The 27,694-nt window shown below is 42.3% G+C and overlaps 1 protein-coding gene across 7 annotated transcripts in view; it reads right to left on the bottom strand.

Annotated features, from left to right (window-relative positions):
- Positions 1-27,694, bottom strand: part of macf1a (microtubule actin crosslinking factor 1a) — a 224,494-nt gene that overhangs the window by 83,792 nt on the left and 113,008 nt on the right. For all 7 annotated transcript variants that reach the window (XM_085446515.1, XM_085446511.1, XM_085446513.1 and 4 more), the window contains 30 exons: positions 23,190-23,356; positions 22,730-22,842; positions 21,573-21,679; positions 21,055-21,174; positions 19,934-20,029; positions 19,161-19,288; positions 18,928-19,021; positions 18,282-18,436; positions 17,230-17,524; positions 16,785-16,913; positions 16,622-16,699; positions 15,474-15,635; positions 15,169-15,273; positions 14,603-14,698; positions 14,358-14,483; positions 8,818-8,970; positions 6,158-6,312; positions 5,677-5,803; positions 5,357-5,540; positions 5,023-5,189; positions 4,069-4,247; positions 3,841-3,979; positions 3,569-3,762; positions 3,253-3,412; positions 3,071-3,154; positions 2,886-2,993; positions 2,645-2,743; positions 1,759-1,881; positions 1,550-1,641; positions 1,147-1,282 (listed from right to left, as the gene is read on the bottom strand). In XM_085446515.1, the coding sequence (XP_085302641.1) occupies positions 1,147-1,282; positions 1,550-1,641; positions 1,759-1,881; positions 2,645-2,743; positions 2,886-2,993; positions 3,071-3,154; positions 3,253-3,412; positions 3,569-3,762; positions 3,841-3,979; positions 4,069-4,247; positions 5,023-5,189; positions 5,357-5,540; positions 5,677-5,803; positions 6,158-6,312; positions 8,818-8,970; positions 14,358-14,483; positions 14,603-14,698; positions 15,169-15,273; positions 15,474-15,635; positions 16,622-16,699; positions 16,785-16,913; positions 17,230-17,524; positions 18,282-18,436; positions 18,928-19,021; positions 19,161-19,288; positions 19,934-20,029; positions 21,055-21,174; positions 21,573-21,679; positions 22,730-22,842; positions 23,190-23,356 (4,071 nt within the window). The remainder of the gene's footprint in view (positions 1-1,146; positions 1,283-1,549; positions 1,642-1,758; positions 1,882-2,644; positions 2,744-2,885; positions 2,994-3,070; positions 3,155-3,252; positions 3,413-3,568; positions 3,763-3,840; positions 3,980-4,068; positions 4,248-5,022; positions 5,190-5,356; positions 5,541-5,676; positions 5,804-6,157; positions 6,313-8,817; positions 8,971-14,357; positions 14,484-14,602; positions 14,699-15,168; positions 15,274-15,473; positions 15,636-16,621; positions 16,700-16,784; positions 16,914-17,229; positions 17,525-18,281; positions 18,437-18,927; positions 19,022-19,160; positions 19,289-19,933; positions 20,030-21,054; positions 21,175-21,572; positions 21,680-22,729; positions 22,843-23,189; positions 23,357-27,694) is intronic.

The following is a 27,694-nucleotide window of genomic DNA, read 5'->3' on the forward strand; positions in this document are numbered from 1 at the left end:
CCTTTTAGTGAGCATTTTTAGTAAAACCATAAAACATTTACACAAAAATCAACTATGAGTGCAACTGTTAAAAACTAGGAAGTGTCATAAATGAGAGCTTCAAACCTGAAATTCTCTCACACATCCAGGGATGATGTAATGTATTTCAAATGAAGGGGAGGAACACTTGTATGAGAGTGTGAGGGCTGGGAATTTGTGATTCCCCTTGGATGACTGTACATCTACATGGGGTAAACGTATGCAGAAAAATGCTAAAAAGCAATGCTGACTTTATGCAGTGGCATTTCACCACCGTATAAAGAAAAGTAACATTTTACTTTTTCGATGCTGGGATGACATAAAAATGTGGATGTACCTTTTTTTTGACAGTTTCTAAGAATGAAAAGCAAAGCTCTACAGCTTTCCCCTCACTAGCGTCACCTGGGAAGCTCTGATCTAGTGCGGCACCACTAAGGCCGTGTATTAACCATGTTAGCAGCTCAGCAGATGTATTTTCTGATGATAATGATGATGACGGTGACAATGAGGATGATAAAAATCAGGGTTGGTGATAGTTAATGACATGAATGCAGGCTTTTATATGATAATGTGAGAGTGGATCACTCCATGCTGAGGCCCAGTTCAGACGGTGTATTCCAGTTGTTTTCTGTCCTTTTGACATTTCCCTTTAACACCCATATATTGATTAATGAGCTGCAGAGGTTTCTTATACCAAAAACAAAACACTGCAGTGTATTCTAGATGTATAAATTATTTTAGCAACCCTTATTTCTCCAGTGATGACCAAAAAGATGGTCATCCTGGTAGAAATGGTTATTACAGAGGATCTGAATACACATCTGAACAGGATCCGTCGGTGTTTGTTAAACCAAACCAAGTCAATGAGTGACATTCGTCAAGACTGGTGATGTTTTTCAGAAATGCAAATCGGTGAACACACAACATGCTGAACAACATAGATGATAATTTGCTGGCCCACATATAAACTCACGCTTCGCTCGCAAAGATATTCAGACTCAAGGAACATTTTATAAAAGTACCTTTGTGGTTATTTTTGTTTAAGCTCGCATAAGCAGAATACATGTTTGCCATAAATCTGCAGACACCCTTCTCCCCGCTCGGCCCACCCCAGCCAAACCGATCTACCTTTCTTTCCTCCTCTTTGGCCAGTTGCTGCTCCAGCTGCTGCAGCTGTTGGGTGGAGCTGTCGCACAGCTGGTTGTAGGTGGTCTTCAGCTCGTCCAGCTGAGCCTCCACGTGTGCCCGCTCCTCTGGGGACAACCTACAGAAGAAAAAAGGGACAAGGTTAACAGGTGTAGTTAGGTGTTTAACATTAGTCTGCATGTGTGTTGGAAAGATGCTTTACAGTGGCTTTGACATAAAATTTATAATGTGATTGTTTGAAGTTGGCAGTTATCATCATCTAATCCTAACTTCTATTTACCCGCTGGTTGCTACAGAAGTGGCCCCTGTGGTGCGTGCACTGCTGGCTGGGAGGACAATTTAAAAATCACTGCTCTCTGTGAGGAGTCCATGCATGTTAACTTACTTGCTGGCCTGTTTCGACAGAAGGAAGACCTGTGTGCTCCTTATAGCTTCAGCCACCTGATCTTTCTTGGCTGCTAGCTGTTCATTGATGGCCTGCAGAAAAAAACAGATGAAGAATCTATTTGACAACATAACAACCTTCATGTACCACTAAACGAGGTACCAACATAACAGTCTCCTTCGCATTCATTGCATATGTATAAACAGTACCTGTTGAGCAGCCAGAGAAGACTCGGCGTTGGGGCCACCAGCGCGTCCCTGGAGGCCTTTGACCCAGCCCAGAAGGTCTGAAACCTGCCCCACCCTGGCCTGTTTCTCCTCCTCCACCTCTTTCTGCACAGATAGAGGCAAGAAAGCAAAAATTAATGACACTAAACAGTAGATTTCACATAAGATCCCTTTTTGTCAATTCACCTGTGCAGCACATACAGTATGAGATATCACACCTCTGTGTCTCCTGACCAAAGACGCCTCTATTCACAACTTTCAGGCAGATGACCTGTGATGACATATCACAGGCACCACCTGCAGACATACACCCTTCTCATCACAAACATCCCTCAGTTCTTATACAGGTTTTGACACGGTACTCTCTGCCTGTGGTGTCGCGTCACCTCCTCCGGAGGCTTCTGATAACTGCACCTTGCATGTTAACTCTAGACACCCAGTATGGGGATGCATTGCGAGCGGTTTGGACTGCAGTGCCAGCTGCACATCAATTATTTGGAGCTGCTAGCTGCTTTTCCAGCTTTCAAGCATTTCTGCCCAGTTCTGATAGACCAGTATGTCCTGGACAGAACAATTAAATCTACACTTCCCAGTTAAAGTTTTCTCACTTTCTGTTGTTATGTTGCAGTGTTGCTTCTCTGTGTTGCCTGCCGAGAGGTCAGATTTGATAGCCAGATCTCTGCTAGTCTGGTGGCAATACTCAAAAGCATAGGAGCTTCATCCACTCAGGGAACAGAAGTTATAATAGCAACTCTTCGATTCAGTGAGCTACAGCAACCACAAGTAGTGTCTAAGTAAATTAAACAGTTAATAATAGATGACCGCTGTGTAAAGCAAGAAAGTCACTGAAAGAGAATCAAAGTGTCACCTCCTCCTCCTCCAGTCTTCTCAGAGCATCGCTGATGTACTTCACATGCTGGGTTGTTAAGGTCACTAAGGCTGTGTAGCGTGTGCGCAAGTCCATGAACTGAAGAGATAATAAAAACCCCAAACAAACATCACTAACTGCGGGATATTAGATTCAGACAAATACAAAACACACAAACTTTATTTACTTAAAACAATAAAGCTCCTGCAATGATCACGATGGTAAACAGTTATCCAATTACCTCCTGAGTGATAGCGTCAGAGGAAGAGTGCATCCTTCTCCTCTTGACAGGTGATTTGTGCATCGACTCTACAAAGGCTCTGAATGTCATCAGCTGTAGTTCATAATCCTACAAGATAAAAGCACGAGAGGAATCAAGTTTCCTGCGTACCTTCACTCCGAGACACGTCTGTCACGGTTTCTCACCTTCACTGAGGCACAGTATTGTTTGGAATGAGTCTGGCACTCGTCTAGTTTGGTCTGATTCTGTTCGATCTCAGCTACCAAGGCCTGGAAAGAAAAACAATCAGAATTTATAAATGTTTAGGCTCAAGTCGTTTTTCTCATCTGGACACATGTTGTAAGTCAGAGGATTCAGCGGCACTAACAGTCTGCTGGGCCAGTTGTTCCGACAGCGCTTTGCTGTCCATCTGTCCCGGCTGTGTGTTTTCTTGTCTCTCCGTCGTCTCTTCGATCCACTTGATCAAAGCGGAGTGGCCGTCTCTGTACTGCTGCAGGGAGGAGCCCAGAGCTTCAAGATCCGCTCGTCTGCAGAAAAAAAGAAAACTACCTTCAGATCCTTTTCCACACTAACGTCCTGATAAGTTCAGCATCCAGTTAGTTTTTCTAAGCAGATCGTTACATCGTTTGTCACAACACACATGAATCGTGCTCCTCCTTTTCTTTTTAGGCATCTTCACTCACCGTGTCTCCATCTGTCTTTTGATTCCACTCCATCTTTCTGTTATCTGATTGGCTTTGTCCTGGTAGCGCTCGAGCTCAGGGCTGCGGTCCGGGTGGAGCCTGTTGAGCTTAGACCCCGCCTCTTTGGCCTGACGTACCTCCACCTGCAGAGACTGGAAGACTCCTTCCTGCTCACCAAGCTCAGCCTGCCACTTCTGAAAGTTAGAGGTTAGAGGGTCAGAGGTTCATCTTTATAGAGACATGAGAGGACTTTATGTGATGGTGAGGCTTACCCCCAGTTGATCTCTGAGGTTCTGAATGGCTGTTGTGTCAGCAGGAACAATGTCTTCCTCACTTAGTCTGTTCTCGTACTTCCTGACTTGGCTCTCTGCTTCATCCAGGCTACGGATCAGGACATCCACTGTTTTTAACCTAAAGATGTAAAAGGACAACAAATCGTATCATCTGGGGAAACAAAAAGAACAGAGAAGTTTCACATGACTTCTAAAAATCTAACTAACTTTTCAAGGTAGACAGCTGAGAGGTTGTGCAGTTTGTCCATCTTCTCCACAGCGTGATTGAGCTCCGACCGGAGGACAGGAACGCTGGACGAGGTGGGCTTCTCCTCGAAGAACTTAACGCAGCGATGAGACACGTCACCCAAACTGGAGCGCAGGCTGTCCAGCTCAGACTGCAGCTTCTGCATAAAAAGGAACCATCTTTATTTTTAAACTACATGGAGACAATCTTTAAAATTAAAATAAAAACTGCTTTGCTTCATTAAAATAGCTTCCTCTGTGGTAAATGTTTCGAAACTTCCAGACCACAGCCATACTACTCAATACCAGTTGTAATCATCATCGCTTATTTGCTTATTTATAAGGAACCCCAATAGCTTCCACAACAGTGGTTGCTAAATGTTTGCTCAAATAAAATATTACTCAATAAAGTGGATGCAAAATAGCGTCTTACATCCACAGTCAGGTTTTACTATTGTGAAAATATAAACATAAATATCAATAACATTGAGACAAAATACACAAATTTCCATTATTGCCCTCTTACAATATTTACAGTAATTAAAAGCTGCCTAAATAGACTTTTAAGTGTTTTTTGAAATTATGAATAGAAGCCAATTCTCTAAATGCATAAGGCTATTTATTTCGCTTAAAAGATGCTTTAAATATATATATTATATATATTTATTATAAATATATATATTTTTGGCCGCCTTATTCTGGACTAACTGAAGTCTGTTAAGATCTGTCTTGTTAGCTGCTCACCAAAAAGGCTGACTTGTATGATGAGTATTTGCTGTGATATTTCTTGGTTAATCCAAAAACAAATCTATCAATGGACGAGCGCTTCTTCCTCTGGCTTTATAGACAACGACAACAATATACTGCAAAAAACCCTCAGTTCTTTATAACATGGGTAATAACTGTGTGCAAGCAGCAGATGGAGCTCAAACTCACCTCCTGCTCTCTAATCTGGACCGTGTTGTCAGCACCATCACCTGACAACAGGATGGGAGGCGGAGTCTCAATACTTCTCATCAGTCTCTGCTCAGCCTCGTTAATACAAAGGGTGATGTTCTGCAGCTCTGACAGGTACGACCGAGAGACTGACTCATCCTTCTCCACTGGAGAAAAATAAAAGATGAGGAACGAGGTGGATTATTTTCATTAACAGATTAAGACGGTCATTTTGAGACACGCAGAGCTATTATTTGCATCAGTTTGACTGGTCAGAGGTCAGCAAGAGATTAACTAAATGTATCCGTGTGTGAGCCCGTCCATCTTCACTCACCGGTCTCCATGTTGAGCAGCAGGTCCTGGCAGTGTTGCTGGGCCTGCTGAACGTCCTTCTCGAGCTCTCGTCTTTCGGCCGGCGTGAACAGCGAGCTCTCTTTGCTGTCTGACAGAAAGTCGGCCATCTGGGACTCCAGGTGATTGAGGACGTGCTCCCGCTCTGATGGAGACTGACTCTGAACCTGAAAGGTGAGACAAGGAGGGAGAAGATAAATATAACGGAAGAGAAGAAAAGAACCACAAATTGAAATCATCACGGCGAGAGAATAAAATCCAAATTCATAGCCGTCACATTTAAACGCATGGAGAGGATCTCACCGTGTCCAAGTTCCACCCAGATACAGTCTTGATGTCTTTGAGCAGGTAGTGCCACGATACCACACTCTTCATGTTCACATGGAGCTGATGCCACAGGGACATGACCTTCTGGTACAGCTGCTCAGCTCTGTAGACAAAACACAAGGAACATGAACATTAGTCTCTAAAATACTAAACAAAATAGATTCAGATTAAAAGGACGTCATTTTATAAACCAAGCTCAAGCTCAACAGTCAGATAATCTCTAGGAAACAGTTTCTTAGGATTTTGGACTGATGTGAAGGCCGAACTTTCCTACTCTGTAGTGCTTCCTGAAGTCTACGGCCTCGCTACGCTACGTATTGTGGAAAATTGTGGCTTTTGTGCATTAAAGACTTAAAGAAAATCAACTATAAAAAAGTAAATAATCAGCACAGTGCTATCCACAACAAATGTTTAATACATTCGCAACACCAATGCACGTTTCCAGTACGTGGCTCACCTGCTGGCTGTGTCGATGGCCTCCTGGTTTGGAGGCGGGACGGTGAAACACACCGAGGGGACCATGGCTTCGTTCCCCGTCGGACTGATCACTTTCCACTTGGTCCTCTGAGAGTTGTCCTGCAGCACACACTCCTCTCCTCGGCTTATCGTGATCTGAGAGTATGAGGCGAGGCGCAGGGAAGGACAGATGAGAGCGGAAATGGAGGTTATGAAAATGATGTTGGAAATGATGTAGAGAACAGGGTTGACAGCAAGAGAGAATATTAAGAGAAAGATTCACAAAGCGAGGGAGTTGCAAAAGATGATGGAGAAAGAATGGAAGGAGAAATGCCCAGAAGAAAGCAAGGGAGGAGGAAAAAGGGGGAAAAACGCGTAAATCAAAAGCAAACAGCAAAAAAACTCATAATGCAACACAAAATGCAAAAATTCATGGACTTCATGAAATTAGCAGGAGCCCTAACATGACGTGATATTAGAGAAGCTGAGCGAGGACAATGCCATGTGGTGTGAAAGCTGCTTTGCACCAGTAAAGGCTTTTATTGTGAAAGCAGCAAATATATTCCAAACTCAAAGCGAAACTTCCTAAAACCTGAGCTGGGTTTGAATAATTTAACGAGGAAATAAACATTAGTGACACGTTATCTGCAGGAAACCCAGCAGAGGATATAAACAGAAGACAAACGAGTTTGGCTTTAAATTTCAGCGTTAGGGCTGCACAGCCATCCCCACCCGCCACCCTCTCTCACCCCTTCCCTGCACACACACACATACAACCATAATGCAAAGCTGTGCACAAACACTTAATACATGAAGATATATTGAAACGGAAATGTTATTTTCTGACTGACTGAATGAGCCTGAGGGGCACAGACGGGTTAAATTCAGTTCAGTTCAGCGATTACCACCTGCTCTTATCAACTGATCTCAGTCTGACACAAATCTGTGACTAAACATACGAAACTAAACTGATTCTGCATAAATATATGAAATCTGCAGAATATTTTTTTTTTCTGTTTGTATCAATCATATCTGAGCTGGATTTTACTGCATAAAGATAAACATCTATGCAAAAGAGTGACGCATTTTCCAAAAGACAATCTCCAAACCACTGGGTATTGTCTGACAACAATGCATCCAGCATTTTGGCAGCCTATTAAAAAGCATGTGCATTCAGACACAATAACCTGTACACAGAACAGGAAGTCTTGGCCCAGGTAGCAGCTGGCTATACCGGAAACACCGAATCATTTGCAGTAATTCCCAGAGGCTAAGTTAGTACTTGGTTACTGATTTACAGATTGTTGCCATAATCAACTTTTGTGAGATTATCCTATCACCTGATTCTGGCTATGAGAACACCATAAACATATGCACATATAGAAAGAGTCACTTGGACTTTATAATGAAACACTTAAATAAACATAATTGGCTGATTTGATTAGGAAAACACCACTAAATTATATTTTCCTGTAAAAACATAAAACACAATAAGCTTTCAGATTTTTGTTCCAGGGAGGAAATCCAGTAAAAGGTACTCTGAACCATTTCATGGGTAATTTCATCTAATTTATTCCAAGAAGTCTGAGAGTGCAGGCATAAAGTTTATTACCAATTATACAACCTGAAATCAGCTGATAAGAAAGCGGCACCTGGGGCAGTACAGTGTGTGCAGTGTCAAAATCTGAGGTGAGAGAGGGAGAATATAGGCAGCTATACCTGAACGTTTGTCTTGCCAGCCCAGCCGACAGACGAGGGGGAAGAGAGGGAAGAGAATGAGGAGGAGGAAGAGGAGGGAGTGAGAGGGGAGAGGCCAAAAAAAGGTACATGAGGGTATGGAAAGAAAGGAGAAGACACAGGAAAGTGAAGGAGAGAAAGATTACTTTTGGTTCATGTGCACGTTTGTCCAGATGTTTTTTTATAACTGTCAGCTGTGTGCGAGGTTTCGTCACGTTGCTTTAGATCAGTGATGTGGACCAAACCACCTTCATCCTTTACCTGGAAACAAGACCTCACATCTGGTATGCTTCAGGGAGCAAACCACCCTGGGCAATCTAACACATAGTAGACTAAATATAGCAGCGCTGGGGGCAGCTGTGTGTCCGTGCCAAGCTCTCAGGGTGCAAAGAGGATGGGACAGATGTATAATTGATTAGCTTTTAGATTCCCAGAGGTCATCACAGCTGAATCTGAGAGTGAATCTCATAATGCCTGAGTTATCTTTCTTAAAGACTCAGTCAGAGTGTTTTCTGAGGAGGACAAAGGCAAAGGTCATAAGTTCTGGTTAATTATGTCCATTCAGTTTCCAAATTTCGACATGCTGGTTTTAAAAAAAGAAAAGAAAAAGAAGAAAACTGGAGCTGTGTGAAAAAAAGAAGAAATCCACTGCTGTGCGATATTCATCGTTATGGAGGAAACTGTTCATGTAGATGTTTACATCAATCTAAATTTCACGAGCAGAAAACAGTAGCTGAGTAAGGACTTTGTGGGGAAGTGCAGGGCGGGGGGCCTGGTTGGTGGTGAGGGGCGAAACAATCGAGAGGTGAGGTCAGAGGTGAGTCGGTGCTAAATATGCACACTTTTTTCTTAAACAAAGTCACAGATTTGAGGGACATGCCCACATGTTCATGAGGTGTAATGATACTGCTCTGGGTGCCGTACCTCGATCTGCTTGTAGTCACAGATGGCTTTGATGGGTGTTGTAGTTCCCAGAGTGCTCTCTGCACTGCGGGGGCGCAGCTGCACCACCATCTTGGCCCGGCCCACCAGGCTAGCTACTGTACTCCGATACTCAATGAGCTGCTCTTTCTCCTCCTACAGGAAGGAAAACAACGACAACATTAAACATTGAAACTCTTTATGAAGACTGTACATGTGTGGATTTACAATAACATTCATCTAAAGGCATTTTTTCCATTGTAAGGTAAAGATCTATGTATCTGAGAACTTAAAGCAGGGATGTTAACAGCATGCTGACCTTTCCATTAGGTAATTATTTGATAATTACCCATGTCACACGCCATAAATAATAAACAATGTTAAAAAACTACGGCAGATCTATCAGGTTGCATTTTAGATGCATTTTAACAGATAAATATGTAATTAAACACCAAATATATAAAAATTCTAAATATCTGTAGCAAAATGCAGTGTATGGAAGTCAATCCAGCAGCTACGGTGGCCCTGAGAGGCCAAACGGAGTGCAACTTAAGAAAACACCAGCAACAAGAAAAACGCTCCAAAAGCACACAAAACACAACAAAAATAGGGTCAAACGACAACGGAAATAGAAAAAAAAAAAACACAAGGGAAGTGTTTCTGGGGAAACAATAACCCCACGGACCAGTTGCAGGAACCAAAAATATGCCTATAATTGCACTGGGAGACACTTAAAAGAAGTGGAGGATCTATCAGTTTTGTGAGGAAAGCAAAGATGAGAGGTAAGTGCGTCATCAGTATTATATGAATCATGATAAAACACGCCTACCATGTTTTGGGTTCCTGCAACTGGTCCGTCGGGTTATTGTCTCCCCAGAAACACTTATCTTGTGTTTTTTCCCCATTTCTGTTTTTGTTTTTCCTATTTCCATTGTGTTTTGTGTGCTTTTGCAGCATTTTTCTTATTGCAGTCCGTTTGACCTCTCAGGGCCACCGTAAGCAGCAGACGTTTCAGTCTAAATCACAAATAACGCTGGAGAAATCCGTGAATGAGTTTACAAAATCTTCAGAAAATCCTTCCAGTAGACATTTAGATGTTTCACCCTATATCATCTTTCCTCAAGTTTTTCATTTTCACACCACAAAATCCACCCAAATGATATTTAAGCAACATTTTCTGTCTGAAGTCCTTCAACACATAATCAGCTTAACGGCCTATTAGCCTGTAGCTGCTGAGATGAGTGGGCCTGCTGCTTCCTGACTCAGCTGCCCATGTTAGCCTGACCACTAAGCATTAAACATTTAACATGGGCTTTTCACCCTGACAGGTAGAATTACACTTCACTTCTCTCTCGCCCCTAAAGCAGAAGCAGAGAGAGTCATTAAGGATTCATTAGAGAGGGAGACAACAAGGAGACAGTTACAGGTACAGGAAAGAAAACATTGAATGGAGCCGAGAGTTAGACACAGTCTGAGGCAGAGAGCTAATAACTTCATACATCACACCCCAGGAATGAATTTCACAGTGAGATGGCATTCGCTGCAGTCAGCAGGACCAGTGACAAACATAATTTACACAGACATAAATTATAATGTGGATGCATGAGGAATTCTAGTTAATTACAACCACAGGGTGTCAAGGACTTCTTTAAAACAAATTAGATCACCAGAGAAGCCTTGCACTAAAAGAAGACCGTGGATAACATGTATGACAGCATTATGATAGCAAGAAATTGTAGTAACACAGGCTGCAGGTTAGCTTGAATGATTACAGTCATGTTATTTCATTATTGGCACTGGATTGCCCAATCAAATTTCTTAACGTAACCAGCTTTTCCTTACCTTACCTGTGAACTCATTAACCAGTTCTTTTCATTTTTACAACAGAGTTTAAACTTCCATTGTTTTCATTCAAATTCCGTTCTTTTCATTGAAATTCTGTTGTTTTCATTCTAATTCTGTTGTTTTCATTCAAATTCCATTGTTTTCATTCTAATTCTGTTGTTTGTTTTAAACTTCCATTGTTTGTTTTCAAATTCTGTTGTTTTCATTCAAATTCTGTTCTGTTCATTCTAATTCTGTTGTTTTCATTCAAATTCCATTGTTTTGATTCAAATTCTGTTCTGTACATTCAAATTCCGTTGTTTTCATTCAAATTCTGTTCTGTACATTCTAATTCTGTTGTTTTGATTCAAATTCTGTTGTTTTGATTCAAATTCTGTTCTGTTCATTCAAATTCCGTTGTTTTGATTCAAATTCTGTTCTGTTCATTCAAATTCCGTTGTTTTGATTCAAATTCTGTTCTGTACATTCTAATTCTGTTGTTTTGATTCAAATTCTGTTGTTTTGATTCAAATTCTGTTCTGTACATTCAAATTCCGTTGTTTTCATTCAAATTCTGTTCTGTACATTCTAATTCTGTTGTTTTCATTCAAATTCCATTGTTTTCATTCAAATTCTGTTGTTTTGATTCAAATTCTGTTGTTTTGATTCAAATTCCGTTGTTTTCATTCAAATTCCGTTGTTTTCATTCAAATTCTGTTGTTTTGATTCAAATTCTGTTGTTTTGATTCAAATTCTGTTGTTTTCATTCAAATTCCGTTGTTTTCATTCAAATTCCGTTGTTTTCATTCAAATTCCATTGTTTTCATTCAAATTCAGTTGTTTTCATTCAAATTCAGTTGTTTTCATTCAAATTCAGTTGTTTTCATTCAAATTCTGTTGTTTTCATTCAAGTTCAGTTGTTTTCATTCTATTTCCATTGTTTTCATTCAAATTCCATTGTTTGTTCTAAAATTCCGTCGTTTTCATGTTAATTCCGTTGTTTTCATTCAAATTCCGTTGTTTTCATTCAAATTCCATTGTTTTGATTCAAATTCCATTGTTTTCATTCAAATTCCGTTGTTTTCATTCAAATTCCATTGTTTTCATTCAAATTCCATTGTTTTCATCCAAATTCCGTTGTTTTCATCCAAATTCCATTGTTTTCATTCAAATTCCGTTGTTTGTATATTATAGTGTTATAGTGGAGTGAGACAACTGCAAGATACAGACTGCAACTAACAGCATAATCCAGCGCGCCAGCCGTGATCGTATAGTGGTTAGTACTCTGCATTGTGGCCGCAGCAACCCCGGTTTGAATCCGGGTCACGGCAGCGTGGTCTGACGGTAAATAATGTCTGCTGTTCTTTTGCGCATCGTACAGGTCACTGTTCAGGTATATCAATCAATCAGAACTTTATTTGTCACATGCAAGTTGCCCTGCAGTGAAATGAGAAACCCCCCCCCCCCCCCCCCACACACACACCCCCCTTACATACACAACACAGACATCACATGGGGAGACAGGTCGGAGATCGGTAGTATTACGGGAAAAACACTGAATTGCACAATACAATGGGAAAGTCCAAGAGTGAAAAAAGAGACCTCTACTCATGTTGGGCTCATATGGGAGGACAGCATGAGAACAGTAAACAAAAAAACACCTCTGCACAGAAAGCACATAAATGTCCACAGCACAACATTGTGGAGCACGTGACAAGCAACAGGGGTGGGTGGGGGGTGAGGAGTAATCCGAAACAAACACTGCAGCCATCCTGCCCTGCGCTATTATTCCAGTGCTGGGCCCAGACCCGCCGTGTTCTCCAGGAGGGAACAAGCATAGAAGAGGTTGGAAAGGGAGGCGGGGATCAGTGAGTGCGTATCAGTGTATGTGTGTGCGTGTCCAGAGTTCAGCTGAGACAGTGTCCTTCGCCCTGCCAGGCTAAGTAAACAGTCTTCCAGCCAACCCAGGTGGCCTTGCATACAATGGGAAGAACAGTCTAAACACAGTCGTTATCAGGGTGTTTTTGTTCAGCTCCAGCCTTGAGACCGCAGCTGGCGCCGAAGGGATAGCTGCATGAAGTGATGGTGGTTTTTACTTTAGTGCGAACAACTCATGAGAATTTCAAAGCTGTTCTAACAGTCCGACACTGGTCTCTCAATCTCCCGTTGGAGATCCGCCCTGTTCTGACGGTAAATAATGTCTGCTGTTCTTTTGCACATAGTACAGGTCACTGTTCGGGTATATATAGTGGAGCATATTAGGGAGAGGTTCCTGAACAAGGCGATAATACGTATTTTATCTTACTTCAAAGGCAACAAATGCCTGTGGTATCTAACCACATATGAAGAAGTCATTCAGTGACAGTCCACAAAGGAAAGATTAGGCAGGAAACAAGTCAGAATGGAGGGAGAGGTCTGATCAAACGGACACTGCTAAACACCAATCTCCACCTTAAAGAAGCTGAATAGGATGATTCAATGTTCCTGTCTCAGTTATTATCTCTGTCAAACAAAAGTTCAGCTGCTTCTTTGTTATGTCATTTAAAGGTACCTGCAGGACCGGCCTAAGAAAAGCATCTGTTTGTGACACCCGCTCTCTCGCACACCTCTTTAATAAGAGGACATGGATGCTGCTCTGGCCTGTGGAGCGATGCCCACACTAACCCTGCCATCTGCTCGAAGTCAGAGGAGTGTGTGTGTGTGTGTGTGTGTGTGTGTGTGTGAGAGAAGTAGGTGCAAATATGGCAGGCTTGCAAATGTGCCATGGGGGGGAGATGATTCAGGACTCTGTAACAGATTACTTTGCCCTGTCACATGAGGTGCTGCAGCCGCCCGAGGCAGAGCAAAAACAATCAGGAGGACGCTGCAACACCAGCAGCTCAGCTACTGCAGGTCTCTGATGCTATAGTGGTTAGAAAAATGCTGTATCATTCCTGATAATATGTCAGTCTGGGAGTATACTGAATGTTCGAGTTTGCACTTTGTGCACATGGTGGAAGCAGAGATTGAGGACGCTCAGTTATCTGGGATAGAAATGTGCTACTTAAAATGTTCATTGTACAATATTTTCTGGTTTGCACATGACTCTGCAGCTGTGACTCAGAGTGGTACGTTTGATGGTTTGAAACCTGGTTCTTCTAGTACTTAGGTCAGAGTGGCTCCAGGTAAGACACCACCTTCATAATTTGCCCCTGGGGTGTGTTAAAGGTGTGTGAGTGAAACCAAAGCACTGTCTGTGTAGTAGTTAGGGAAAAGTGCTTTTTTAAAAATAAATCCTAAATATCAAGTAAAGTTGAGATGTTGACACAGAGTTAGAGAAGGAAACAAAGACCCTTCTTAGATTAGAAGTGGACACTCTCAACTAGTCTCTTACACACAAGGGGTTGCCACAGCAGGTAGCTGTGCATGTTTGATTTGGTGTTACACCAGATGGCCTCTTCCTCCCAGGATCAAATTGGGGATGTTTGTTAAGCACTACACTATGGAGCCGCTTCTTGAAATTATCTCGCTAAATGGAGACATGATGTCAAACAACCTCTGTTATTGTCTCTCTGTTATCGGTCACTGAGCTCCAGTAGAGGTTAACATGACACAATTCTTTGCAGTAAATCTAGTGAAAATATAAAACCACAGTCGGTCTTTCCTTCAGCACCATAAATCTGTCTGGCATAGAAGAAACTGAATATTATTCGTAAGACAGAAAGCAAATGTGTAGATACCATTGAGTCCTGCAGCAGGTCTTCCAGTTTGCTGAGCCTGCTGTTCTTATCACAGGTATATTGTCTCTTGATGGTTTCCTGGAGCTGGCGGAGGTATGACTCACAGTCCCGGGCGTCAGTCATGAACTGACAAAAGTAAAAATGGATTTGCATGTAATAATACAAAATCATTTTAATATAAGCCTAATTATATATGTGGATGAATTCTTTTGCCAAACTCAGAAAAATAAGAATTTCAGCCTCACCTGGAAGTACGCCGTGTTGTCTTTGAGATGCTGCTCCACACACAAGCAGAGCTGGTCCACCCACTGCCACTGGGTCTGCAGGGCTGCACTGTAAGCCTGATAACAGGGAGATGGATGGATATTGAAAGTTGGTGCCATGCTAAACTTATGTAAGAGGTCCTTTAGGGGAAATAAGTGAGATTTTTACAGTCTCCGATCATATAAACTGCCTGTAATCTATCTGCAAGGCTCTAACTGGGATGTTAATCAGCACAGACAGAGTCAGCGTTTCACCCAGCCAGGGGTTTCTGGCTCTCAGCAGTGATAGGGGACAAGCAGCATTAGCATGAAACTGGTATGAAAACCATATCCCAAATAAGTGTAGCTACACCAGTATTTTAAAATGTACATAGTAATTCCTGCTCGTCGCCAAGGAAGGCTTAGAAAAAGTGAGTGCAAAGTGAATAAAAGAGCATTTTAACAAAAGCAACGTGGTTGATTTGTTCCAGACAAGCGAGCCACGGATACGGAAACCCAGCATCTTTAAAGGTCATCCAGCCCGAATGAATAAAAATCATGAAATTCACCTCCACGGTCTGCTTGGCAGGATGGTTCTCCTGACACAGACGGCTGGCCGTTTCCTGGAGTGACCGCATCACATCTCGTTTTTCATCCAGCTCTAACCTCATTTCCTGCAGGCAGAACAGGAAGCGGGGAAGGTTAAAGGTGAAGACAAACAGTCTAATGCAAAGTTACTCTTTATATGTTGGGAGGTAAACAAGACTTTTATCTTGACTTTAAATACACGTGGAAACCAAGTGAGGTTAAAGGTTTGCAATTTGTGACGGAGGAAACCGTCCGTGTGTGCGTCTCTCCTCTTCCTCACACTCACACTGTATAATTCTTTCTTTGCGTTCGTGTTGGTGTTGTTGTCGCTCCAGTCGTAGGCGATCTCCTCCTCCTCCCTCTCGTTGAGCCAGATCAGCTCGTCAGTGCATTGCGACACAAACATGTGCAGGCTCTCCAAGCTCCGCAGGCGCCATGACGAACGTTCCTATGGCAACCACACAAACAAAGCCCCATGCTAATCAGCAGTGCAGAAGCAAATACTGCAAAAGGATCCCTCTTACTTGGAAATTTGAATTACACTGACGATCCAGATGCATCTTCCCAGAAAACTAATGACAAACACTGCCCCATGTAAGAGCCCAATGTCCCGCATGTAATTCCTTAAAGGGTGCTGAACGCTAAAATCAAATTTGGATAGTGTTGTGATGGCAATTGTTTTAGTGCAAGTTGCCCATGTATGCAGGTGTAGAAATATTTGCCTTTTCTTCACTTGTGGTGGGAAAAAGTAATTTAGAAAGACTGAAATAATGTCTATTTACAGAAATCGTGACCTGTAAAGAGGTGGAGTAAATTTTAAAAAGTAAATAAATCTGAAAACCTTTTCATGAGCAGAGAACTCTTTTCTTTCTAACAAACTACACTCACTGAGCGTCCATCTACACTTGACAGGATATAAACTCAACTGCGGCTCCCTCGGCTGAGCTGTAACGTTAGCCAGCCGCACATTTTATTTTGGTTGGTGACATAGACAGATGGATAAATGGCGATACAGGCCAGAGGAGAAATGCATAAATATTTCAAAGTGAGCTGTGCCTGTGGTTTATTTTCCCCTTCTTTGTCCTGAATGTTATTAATGCATTTAATACATTTAAAATAGCTTTTTTAGAGGTAAATCTACAAGCACATACTTCTTAAAAACCCACAGAAGCCAAGAAGAAAAACAGATTGAGAGGAATAAGTATGGATGTGATTACAAATATATTATGGGATGAATAGAAAACAGAGGACACAGAGAAGAGACAGAAAGGGGGGACATTTAGGGGCAGCAGGAGAAGACAGCGCAGATGCAGATTTGTGCCACGCTATAATGGGATTAACTGAGGATGCTGGGTGAGCTGGGGAAACAAAGAAGTGCAGAGGAACTCAAACACACACAAACAAAGCCACAAGCCCCTCTGAGCTGAGACTGACCAGTAGTTTGCAGTATTGGTTCTCCAGCTTGGCCAGCGTCTCAGAGTAACTGCTCTTGAAGTTGGGAGAGACTTTAGCCTGGAGGAGAGAAAGAGAAGCCTCGTTACAAAGACCATCACTGCACGGACGCCCGTGTTTGCAAAGGGAGGAGGGATGTGTGAACCTCGTAGCTGCGTGCCTCCTGCAGGCTGTTCATCAGCTCTTCAATCGCAGTGTGTATGTTGTTGTGCTCGTCGAGGTTTTTTTCTACAGAGGTGAGGTCTGCACCCCACTCGGCGCGCTCCAACAGCTCCTAAAACACAAACACAGAATGATTTACCCACTGAAAATTACAGATATCTTCTATTATATGTCTTTGAATGCTTTTAAGACCTCGCTTCAGTTGAATGTGATGTTTTTAGGCTTGTGACGACTTCTGAATCCATATGTGACTTTTTTACAAATTCTGATTCATGTTTTATGATATTTAGGATGCTTTTAATTCATATTTCACCAAATTACTACATTTTATTTTCAGTATTTAAATAATTTAATAATAAAACAGCGTATAAAATAATCAGCAGTAAAAACAACAGCCCTAATTTTAAGAGAGGCTGACAGAGACTGACCTGCGTCTCCTCCACCCATCCGAGCAGCTCGTAGATGAACCTCAGGCTTCCTTCGTCCTCTGATGAAGACATGGCCACCAGCTGGGACCGAGCCATCGGTCGCCGCAGGAGTGCGGCTCCGACCGCTCCCACAGCTCCCAGCAGCGTCTGACCCAGAGACAGGCCCGTATCAGGGGGTCTCTGGTGGGTGTGCTCTGTCCCCGTGGTGCCCAGGGCCTGAGAGAAGTGGCCTTTCCTGTAGACGCTGGAGCACTGCAGTCTGAGGGAGACCAGCTCCTCTTGTAGGCGGGAAACTCTGATGAAAGAAAAGAAAAAAAGCACATAACTGATCACATTATTATAAACCTATGAAACATTTAATAATCTTTGACATTATGATCCTGCTACAAAGCTGAGTTCTTTTTTTAAAGGTACTGCTGCTTTAAAGGGCAGCACACAGTGGCAGATTTACAAAATAGTTGTTTCATTAGCTTTCATAACAGCAGTGCAAATTAGACGGAGCAGCATGCTGATGAGACGCAAAATGAGGACACGCTTTCCATCATTTTTTGACACCACTGCTTTATATCAGTGAACACTAGATGCAGAGGAGGATACAATAGGTATTAATACAAAACAAAAACACAACAGGCAACTTGTTGACCTATAATGAGTAGCTTGTATTCCCAGCTATTAATCTAAATTGTCCAGATCATAACAATTAATTGAAGACTGCTGTGATAGAGCTGAAACTGCCTAAATCATTTTAGGTCTATAAAATAATGCAGAAATCACAAAAACTATAATAAATTAAACCAACATTAAATTAAGGAATATAAAGAAATTAAAAGGTGTAATAAGAAAAGATTAAGGTTAAAAAAATGAAATAAGTAAATAAATTAAATTAAATTAAATAGATTTATAGATATATATTTTTGGGACATTTAATTACTTTAAAAATAAATAAAACATAATCACTAAGAGGGTTTTTTTGTATTAATTTTTGAAATGCTGGCATGTTTGGTCCTTCAAAAAGACCAAGCCACTGACTCCATCCCACCATCATGACTCACCTGAACACCAGCTGCTCCACCTGGTAGTATTTCTCATCTCTCAGGATTTTGAGCTCCTGGTAGAGTTGTTGAATCAGAGACTCGCAGTCCTGCAGGTAACAGGCCAGCTCTCTCTCGCACTGCACGCCCTCGCCGCTCTCCGCTCGAGACATGTCCTGGAGACCAGGGGAGGGATCATTGATCAGTTTTGTTTGGCTTTTCTGTTATTATGAAGTATGACGACCTGAGGATTCGTGTTTACACAGAGATAAATTCAGTAAACAGTAAAGTGGAATCAAAGTGGACAGCAGCAAATACTAGCAGGAGCAATAAAGTGAAAACAAATATATAAAAATCAGGGTACAAAGAAACTCCAGACCCAGCACATCACTTATTCTGTCTAACGTCCCTTCATTCAGGCAGGAAGTTGTGCTCAGGCCGAGGAACACAGTCAAAGGAAGGAGTGAGCATGTTTGCAGAGGGCAGGGGAAGTGGTGTGTAAATATTTACAGTCCCAAAAGAGCGCTCACGTTTACGGCTTGGTCACATTAACACCCTGTAAAATACTCGGCCAAATTATTAAACAGTTACCCAACATAAACCCAGGGACTCTGTGTGTGTGAGAGGAAATTAAATGGATGTGAAGTGAGAGAGGTTCAGCGCTCACAGCCTGGAGTGTGTTCTTAGCGAGGGTGAGTTTCTCCTCGCAGTCCAGAGACATGTTCTGGATCTTATTGGCTCTCTGGAGCAGCAGGTCTAGCCTGTAAATGCACACAGAAGATGATGAAAAAAAAAATGGTATCAGCAGTTATGATTTAATTATATGCAACGTGTGAAGAGATTTGTGTGTGTGTGTGTGTGTGTGTGTGTGTGTGTGTGTGTGTGTGTGTGTGTGTGTACCTTTCCACAGCTGGCCGGAGAACCTTTTCTCTCTCCAGCATCTCCAGGATGAGTTTACCCCAATCCTCCTCCAGGTCATTGGGATGAAGGCCCTGAGGAAGCTTAATGCGACCAAACTCTATCCACACCTGGAATAAACAAACACACACGCAGCGTAAATACATGCCAAACATCCCAACATCTGTTAGTACAAGCCAGCTATGGTTCCCACATTTTTCATAATTGTTTGGAGGGTGATTCTTTTAAATAGCGCTCCCATTAAATTGCATTGCATCGGAGTACTTCTAAAAAACGAAAATAAAAGCTGCTACAGTCTGTGGAGGCAGCTTTTTAACAGAGCTCACTAAGGTCAAAATATGGTCACCTCTACCTCCTAAAAATCCAAAGCCGTGAAGCTCAAGACGAGGCTTCAAAGTGGGACGCGCTACCAAAGCCATTACATCAGTGACCCCATTTATGAGCAATCATAAGTCACGCCGCAGAAAAACCCCGGTAACATCAGCTGAGTGAGAATAAAATGGGAACTATTATCGGCTATCATGTGTTTGTTTACAATCAAACAATCTGCTGCTTTGATAACAGCTCGACGAAAGAAACGACTTCGCTTCGGGAGGCGAACGTGTGACTCAGCGCACACAAACACGCTGCCAACAATGTTCTCTAACTTCCTCTCGTTGACACAATCCCCCTGAGCTCGACCTCATGATGCACGGAAAGGTGCCAAGTGCTGGTCGCCTTTTCCTTCCTCGTCTCCACTCTTCATTTGTTCTTACCTCCAGCAGTTTGTAGAGGTGTTCGATGTGACCTTTCTCGATCTCCTTCGCGGGGATCTCCGTCTCTTTGAAATGGACGTACTCATTGTAAAGTGCCTGAAGAAGGAGAGAAACAGCGTTATGGAGTCGGTGTTAACGCAGGCTTTGTTTGAAGCCAGCACCTGTTTTCAAAGGTTACAGCTTCCTAATCACCGCCTGCCTGAGGGGTCATTCGTGACGTGAATCGGCTCTTTTTCTCCACATCTCGAGACACTTCGTCAACCATTATTCTTTCTACTTCAATCTAACGCCTTCTTCTGCAAACTAACTCACTGACTCTTCCTTTATTTCGCCTTTAATCTGAATACACTGCTGTGTGAAGTTTCCACATTATTAAACCCTTCTACTCTCCCTCCTTGTGTCCTCCCTTTATTTGCTCTCTCAAGGTTTCACTGAAATTGTTTGTCAGCTGCCTTATTCAAGGCTACACGTCTGTGGGATTGCAGATACAAAGCTGGGAAGACATACAGGGATTCGATTACCACCACAGTCAAATGCATTCATGTTGCTGTCAAGCAAATTTGCATAAAAAACACCAGTTAGAATGAAGGTAAATCTGTATGTCACCAATTTTCCCAATGCTGGGTGAAACATTACACATTTTAAGTGCCGTTTGTCGGTTTATCAGCAACATTATGCAAAAACCACCAAACTGAATCTCATGAAACTGAGATTCAGTTTCATGAGCAAAGTAGAGAGTCGCAAAATATGGTGCGGGTGCAGATCAAAGAGCGGGTCTAGGAATTATCATAATTACTATTTAATATTACAAGATTGAGCTTCTTTTTTTTTTCCATAGACTTACAAACCATCAGACAAATTTAATGAAACTTGGAGAGCAAGGCCAAAGAACGAGCTCGTTAAATTCTGGCTGGTGTCCAGATCACATTATTAGGAATAATAAAGTTCGGGGGATGGGTACTGACCTTACGGGGGGACGTCCTGAGTGCTCTTCTAATATATAATTTAGAATAATGATCACTTCAACTTACTCGAGTCTTCTTTATTTGGCTTATTAGGTGGTTTTCTTAAACATGGACTCTCGCACATCTAAATATTTAAAAGAAAACTGTCGTGTTCACCTTGAGTTCTACGGGGTTTTGTGGGAAGTTCTTGTTGGCCATGAGGGCCGTGTGCTGGCGGCTCCACTGGAGCAGAGACGAGAACCTGGACTGGTACTCCGACCAGCGCTGATCCACCTCCTGAGGATGGGGGAGAGAAAGAAAATGTCGCAGACGTGACAGAAGCTGTTCATTAGTGGGAAATCATGCATCACACATTCACACACTGCCTGGCAACAGGTAGGCTGGCTCATAATGAATGGCTGGAACAGTTTTAAATTAACTGCATGATTATTTAAAGGTTTTGGCTCATTACTCAAAAAGGTCCACAGTGAACTAATAATAACCTGCCTAAATGTATTCATGTTTTAATGTTAACAGGATATGGAGGAACAGTACTGCAGGAATGTGCTACGAACTGCACGGCATGCATGCTAACAAATCACATGCAGTCCTGGGAAGTGTAGTGCATGCTTTAAACTGAACAAATTATAAATAAATAAATAAAGGCATGAATGGTAAACAAGACCGTGACGTACGTGTGCGCCGATGCCCTCTCCACCCTCGGGGATTTTAGGGAAGGCATCGTAGATTGAGGATACATAAGTGATGACTGACTTCTCATCTGGAGAGGGAACATCAACGTCTGGGGAGAAAATGAGAGGGGATGAAGTGAAAAGCTGCGGGAATTATGCAGATAGTTTGGTGCTTGTTACATTATCAGTTAGAGAGAGAGAAAAAACAGCCTCTGAGGTTTTCAGATATTTGGCTCAGTGTTAAACCCAAACCCACACGTGAATCAGTTAATGAACTGTAACCATAAATCAAGCAGCCAGTAAGATTTAGGAAGGCTCAGTGTTTATATGAACATTTTCACAGCTGTGTCCGTCTGTAACAAGATAAAAGGAACAATTAAGTTGCATCTGAAGTACCGACTTTCAGTCTTGAACTGTTTGAGAGACTGACGAAAAGCATTACTTAGTCTATTTTCTGATGCTCAAATGTAGCCGTTTCTTGGTCAGGCATGTAGCATTTTTCATGATTTTATTGATAAATTAAGCAGATCAAAGGTTTGGGAATAAGTCCAGGTCCTGCAGTTGTATCTGGAAACTTGATGTGAAATCAAAACACGGGGTCAAAAGAGCCCTTCCAAGTGAAACAGGCCATCTATTCAGATCTGTTGCGGTGGTGTGGATTAAAAAACCAAACTGTCAATTAAAGCAAAAGTAATCACTTAATATAAGCCTTATAAATACAACAGGAAAAAATACAGGCTGTAGAAACAGCCTGTATTGTTTGTGCCAACAAACACTTCTCTAAGGTCTCTGGAGGTCTTCAGCAGCTTTTCCTGGAATGACTGGTCTATGATGAGTCTTTGAGGCGTTTTTTTCTTCAGGGGAAACAGACCTAAATATATAAAAGGGTTTTCCACACAGAGCCAGGGTCTGGAGCTAGAGCCATTAAAGATACAGTTGTAAATATGAAAGTGTATGCTTGTGGGTCATTACTGGTTGCCTGGGAGGTTGGCAAGCTTTCAAAATAAAAGCTGGAAGACAATAGGACAGCCTAATTTGAATTTCAAGTTTACAACTTTCGTTAAATATAAGAAGCTCAGTTAGTAAAACACTGAAGACCTGTCTGTGCTCGGCCATGAACAAGCTGGCCAGATTACTCAACAGTGGATCAACAGTCTCACCCTCAGCATCCAGCAGTCTGGTCACACCTAACGACTCAGCGATCTCGAAGGCCTGCTCCAGGTTCTCACGGTTACTCTGCCGTGACACCACCTCCATGTCGATCAGGTCGGGCCTGAAAAAGGAGTTGGAACAAAAAAAAGCTTTGTTTTGCTTTTTTCCTGTTTGTTTGTGGTCGTCAGACTCTGTTTATGTTTATCAGATTTTACAGATCATTTCTGCTGCGTCTGCTGTGAAAATATCACCCAACATTAGCATGAGATCATGAATTACTGTCCTTGTCTGATGATTTCAGATCAGATTAAGATCAAACCACTTCAATCACACAACCAGATACATTGTTACAAGTATTTGTTGAAACTATATTAACCATTTTGACATCACCAATTAATATTTTGTGTGTTGAAGTCAGTCTGTGTGTCTCTCAGAAGGACATTTTAATCACGCCCTTCGTCGTCTAACCTGTATCTGTGCAGCAGAGCGTTGAACATGCGTCCGTCGCTCCACGATGAGGTGAAGTTGACGCAGCGGAGGCCGGGGTAGCCTTCTATCGCCTGCTGGCTCCATAACAGCAGCTTCTCTTTGGCTGTGAGGTCAGCTGACTCGCCGCACACGTAGATTTCTGAAATCTGAGGGAGAGAGAGAGAGACGGGGTTACGACTGGTATTCGCCACCCCCCCCTCACCTCTGCAGAGCTGTGATCTGAGAGTCAAAATGTTTCGGGCTTCGTTGCCAAATGTACTGAAACACATTAAAACAATATTCAGACTCACAAAAACAAATCTAATCAGGATCCAGCATGTGGGGACTTTTCTCATTATTTTCTGTGCACTGATGCATTCAGCCTCTCTCCATCAGCTTCATTGCAGACACACAGACGCAGCTACAGTGAGTTGGCAGAAACGTTCTCTCTCCCTCTCTGTATGAAACTAACTCACTGCAGAGATTTTATTTCCTTTTATTCAACCCGCTCGCTCTTTTCAGACCATCACTTTCCTGACACTTAATGACTGAGTGCATGTGTGATATCTGGATGTGTTCGTTTCAGAGGCGTTTTTATTAATGTTTATTAATGCCTTCTCCCATTTCCCATCTGCAGCGTCTACAGTCTATCCTGCTCATTAGCTCACGTACACCCCCTACCCCCCAACCCTGTTCATCTGTCTCATGCCCCCCCCGCCCAACCTCAATCTGTCTCTTCAGTTTTTCATGTCCTTTCATCTGCTCTGCTTCTTATTCTGATCAATCTGCTCTTCCTTCTCATCCTCTTCCTCCTCTACATAAACTCAGAGTCCTCGTATCGTCTCCCCTGCTGTTTGTTTCACGGAGTTCAGAGACGACGTCAAATGCACACGATCTGACGGTTAAATATGTTAAACAAAATGCACTTGGCCACAAATAGGTTTGATTTTTGCATCGTCAGTGGGCCTTTACCAGTAATTGTTTAATTGATTAAGCTCGTTTCTTTTTAAAACATTGGGGATCCTTAAATTGCGCTTGTAGTAACTAACACATTAACACATTAAGAAAAAAATTAATTATTTTTTAATAATTTGGGGGCAAAAAACAACTAAGAAGCCTAAACACTAATAATTTTCACAAACAAAAGAAGACATTTAACAGCCTTTAACCAGCCAGCTCCGGAGCACAAAACCCATAAGAGTTTTCAGTCTCGTGTATTCACAGCGAGCCAGAGGTTGTCGTCCTCCACTAAGGAGCTCCCTGAATTACATTAGCAAGAATTTTCAAATGGGAGAGCACGACTCATGCCAACTACCGTCTGTAATGACAGCTTCAGATAAACTCCTGCCTACAAACTGTATATAAACTATGAACACAGCTTCCAGTTCTGAAAAGTGACACCAGTATAAAAGTGTTTAAAACCACATAAGTACCGTACAGACATTCACAGGTGTCAACTCTCTTTAAACACTGTTCTGATGGGTTCATAATCTCAGTTTCTGGTTTCAAGTCTTACTGAATAGAACAAGAAGTTAATTTTCTACATTACAGTTCAATTTGTTGTCTGAATGGATGATAAAGCAGAGTGAGTGTGCTCTACTGCGTAAAAATGAAAAACCAGCTGTGTGTGAGCATGCATTTTCTACTAACATTTCAGGAGTCTGTGTGTGCAAACGCCTCTAAACACCACAGATGCAGCAGCACACGGCTCCTGAAAGCTCTTCTAACGACGTGCATGCTTATTAGGGGTGGATCTAAAAGAAAGTCTTCCACAAAGACTGACGGCTTCCTAACGCTTGGTTCGGTTCACTTAGCTACACGACCACTCAGCCATTTACCCCCTGCGTTCTTCTTCCTCTCAGTTGGAGCTCTTTGGATCCATCTGCCCAGAGCAACAAAGGCAGAGTGACGTATAGGCGGTTACTGTCAGTGCTAGGCTGCCGCTACTGTCATCTGTATTCTTCTGTCATCTCTCTTTCCCTAACTCGGCTACAGTCCGACACTCCACCCTCTCTCAGTCTTTCAGTTTTTCTCTCACTGCTGCTAATACAGAGCAGTATGAAAGTCCAGCGCGTGCCAGGAGACTGCAGCAACAGCCAAAAAGACGAGGAACGGGAGGGAGAGGAGAGAGAAGGAAACGTGATGAAGATGAGCAAGGTCGGCAACAGCACTGTGCATGTATAGCTTCCAGCTTCTCGTAAAGTAACATCTATTGAGTCCTCATTCACTCAGTGAAAATGACATATGCCAAAGATTCTGCATCACTAAAGGAGCCTCTCAACCACAATGTAAACACAAAACTGAGACGAACAAACGCTTCTGCTACATGACAACTCGTCATTATTCACACCACACATGCCTGCACTGAGACGTGGGGGCTACAGCGAGCAGGTTAGCATTTCTTACAGTTACTCCATGACTACACTGTCACTCAAACAGCAATCAACAAATATGTGTTTCGTGCACATGCAGCCTCCTTTGCAGGGAAATGCAGAGCATCGACTCCTCCATCTTAATATTGACACTGCACTCTGTGTGAGGTCTGCATCTGTGCAAAGAGCCTGCACTCCCACTGCTACAGCACTTCATCCTCTTTTCCCCATTGTGCACGTCTGCCGTTCCCTCATGCATCAGGTGAATTAGTAAGTTTCAGAAGCTTTCAAACACAGCTTGTTATTTTGTGAGCTGCAGTACAATTTCTGTCAGGCCATTTGCTGCAGAGATACGGGCGACAGCGCCTGATAAAGCAGGTGAACCTTGAGTTTACGATATGAATGAGGCTGCGTGAAGCATGAACAGCAGAACAAGAGTGTCCTTCAAGTCGGCCCACGCTTCATAAATGCGTTTGCTTTAACCTACGGAGGATCAGAGGTACCAAAAATCACAAAATAATTTTATAAAAATGATTCACTAAATCATTAAATCTCTCTCTTGCTTTTCTGCCCATTTATTTCCCTAACCTCTTACTTCTGCATCTCTATGCTCTCCTTCTTTAGTGTGCAGAGGAAAAGGTTGTCATTTAAAGCATGTCATATTGTCAGCTGACTCAAAATGCCAGCTCACAGCAGAAATGGCTGAGACGCCTACAGTAATGCGACTTAAAAAAAAGAGAGACACATTTTATAAAATTAATGCTTATTCTGAAATTTTGATTTTCAAAGTTTTGCTCCTCAATGATCCAAAAAAAAAAAAAAACTATAAGTTTATTACTGCTATCTCGCTGTAAACAAGTCTGCTTAGCCCAGTAGTTTATGTCTTTTGCGAACAGTCTCCGCAGTCATTAAACCATGTCGGCTTAACATTTAGCTTTCCTAAATTAGTCTGTTGGGTATTCGGCTAACGAACGAAAACAAAACCGTTCAACTTTACAACTGTTTAATTAACTCGACCGAGTCTCCTGAAGCTCAGAGTCTAAAAATGTCCCCTGTCAACGCAACTTCAATGTAATCATTTAATACAGTTTTCTTCTTTTCCAATCACAAGTAAACAAACTCAAACTAAAAACTCAAACTTTCTGCCTCCATAATAACCGTGAAAACACGAATGACTGCGTGACATGGTGACATCAGCGTGGATCTTAACAGAGATTAAACGAAATAAAGGGATTTGAAACAACAAATTTGAACGTGTGAACAAGATACTCGCTAATTTCTACGCACAGTGAGTAAAGTTAAGATAAAGTACAGGTTAATGTCAGGTCACATGACATGTATGGCTTCTCCAGTTGAGCTAAAGGCCTGATTATATGTTCACTAAACACAGTTTATCTTCACGGTGCAGGTGTGAAGTGCGGGTATGAACTTGTGAAGATGTGACGCTCATGCGTGACCCAGCCGTGTGAACGTTACTCCAGCTAAAGTATAAACAGACGCACACAGACTAGAGATTAGATCAGGTAGCAGCAGTGCTCAGTGCAGCTATGATCCAGTCACAAGCATCCATGATCCACTAGCAGCCCCCTGGGGCTCTGGACCAGCCCTCTTTTAGAAACATGGCCTCTTTGAAGTTTTCAGGGAGAGGAGGGAGAAGAGGGAGGGGTGAGTGCTGGATAGGAAAAATAAAAAAAGAATAAAAGATGGATTAATTGATTTATTTGACTTAAACATGAAGCACCTCTGCAAAATCATGTTTAAAGGCTGAAAAGATGGATGGGTGCATGAAGGCCAGAAAGATAAATGTTGGATGGATAGCTTCAGACACAGCAGGATGGGGGTAAACGGGTAAATTTGGGTGGTGTTTTCAGTGTGCGGTAGGAATCCCCTCTGGGCTCAATGAAGCAGCCGTCTCACTGATGAATGCACATTTCAAATCCCTTTTTTATGCAGACAAGGGCAACACACACCCACACACAAAGGACAGCTGCACTTTAAACTGAACACAGACACATCCTGACACTCACCTACCGTGACATGACGCAGGAGCACGCTTGACACACGAGTATTGATTATCGCTGCCCAGTAAAGCAGCATTTTAAACCGGGGAACTCTGCAGAGCCAGGATCTATA

This window comes from Copadichromis virginalis, linkage group LG22 (genome assembly GCF_057382275.1).
Source record: "Copadichromis virginalis isolate Kocher_CV1m ecotype Utaka linkage group LG22, C_Virginalis_male_GT1.1, whole genome shotgun sequence".
In the NCBI taxonomy this organism is placed as follows: Eukaryota; Metazoa; Chordata; class Actinopteri; order Cichliformes; family Cichlidae; genus Copadichromis; species Copadichromis virginalis.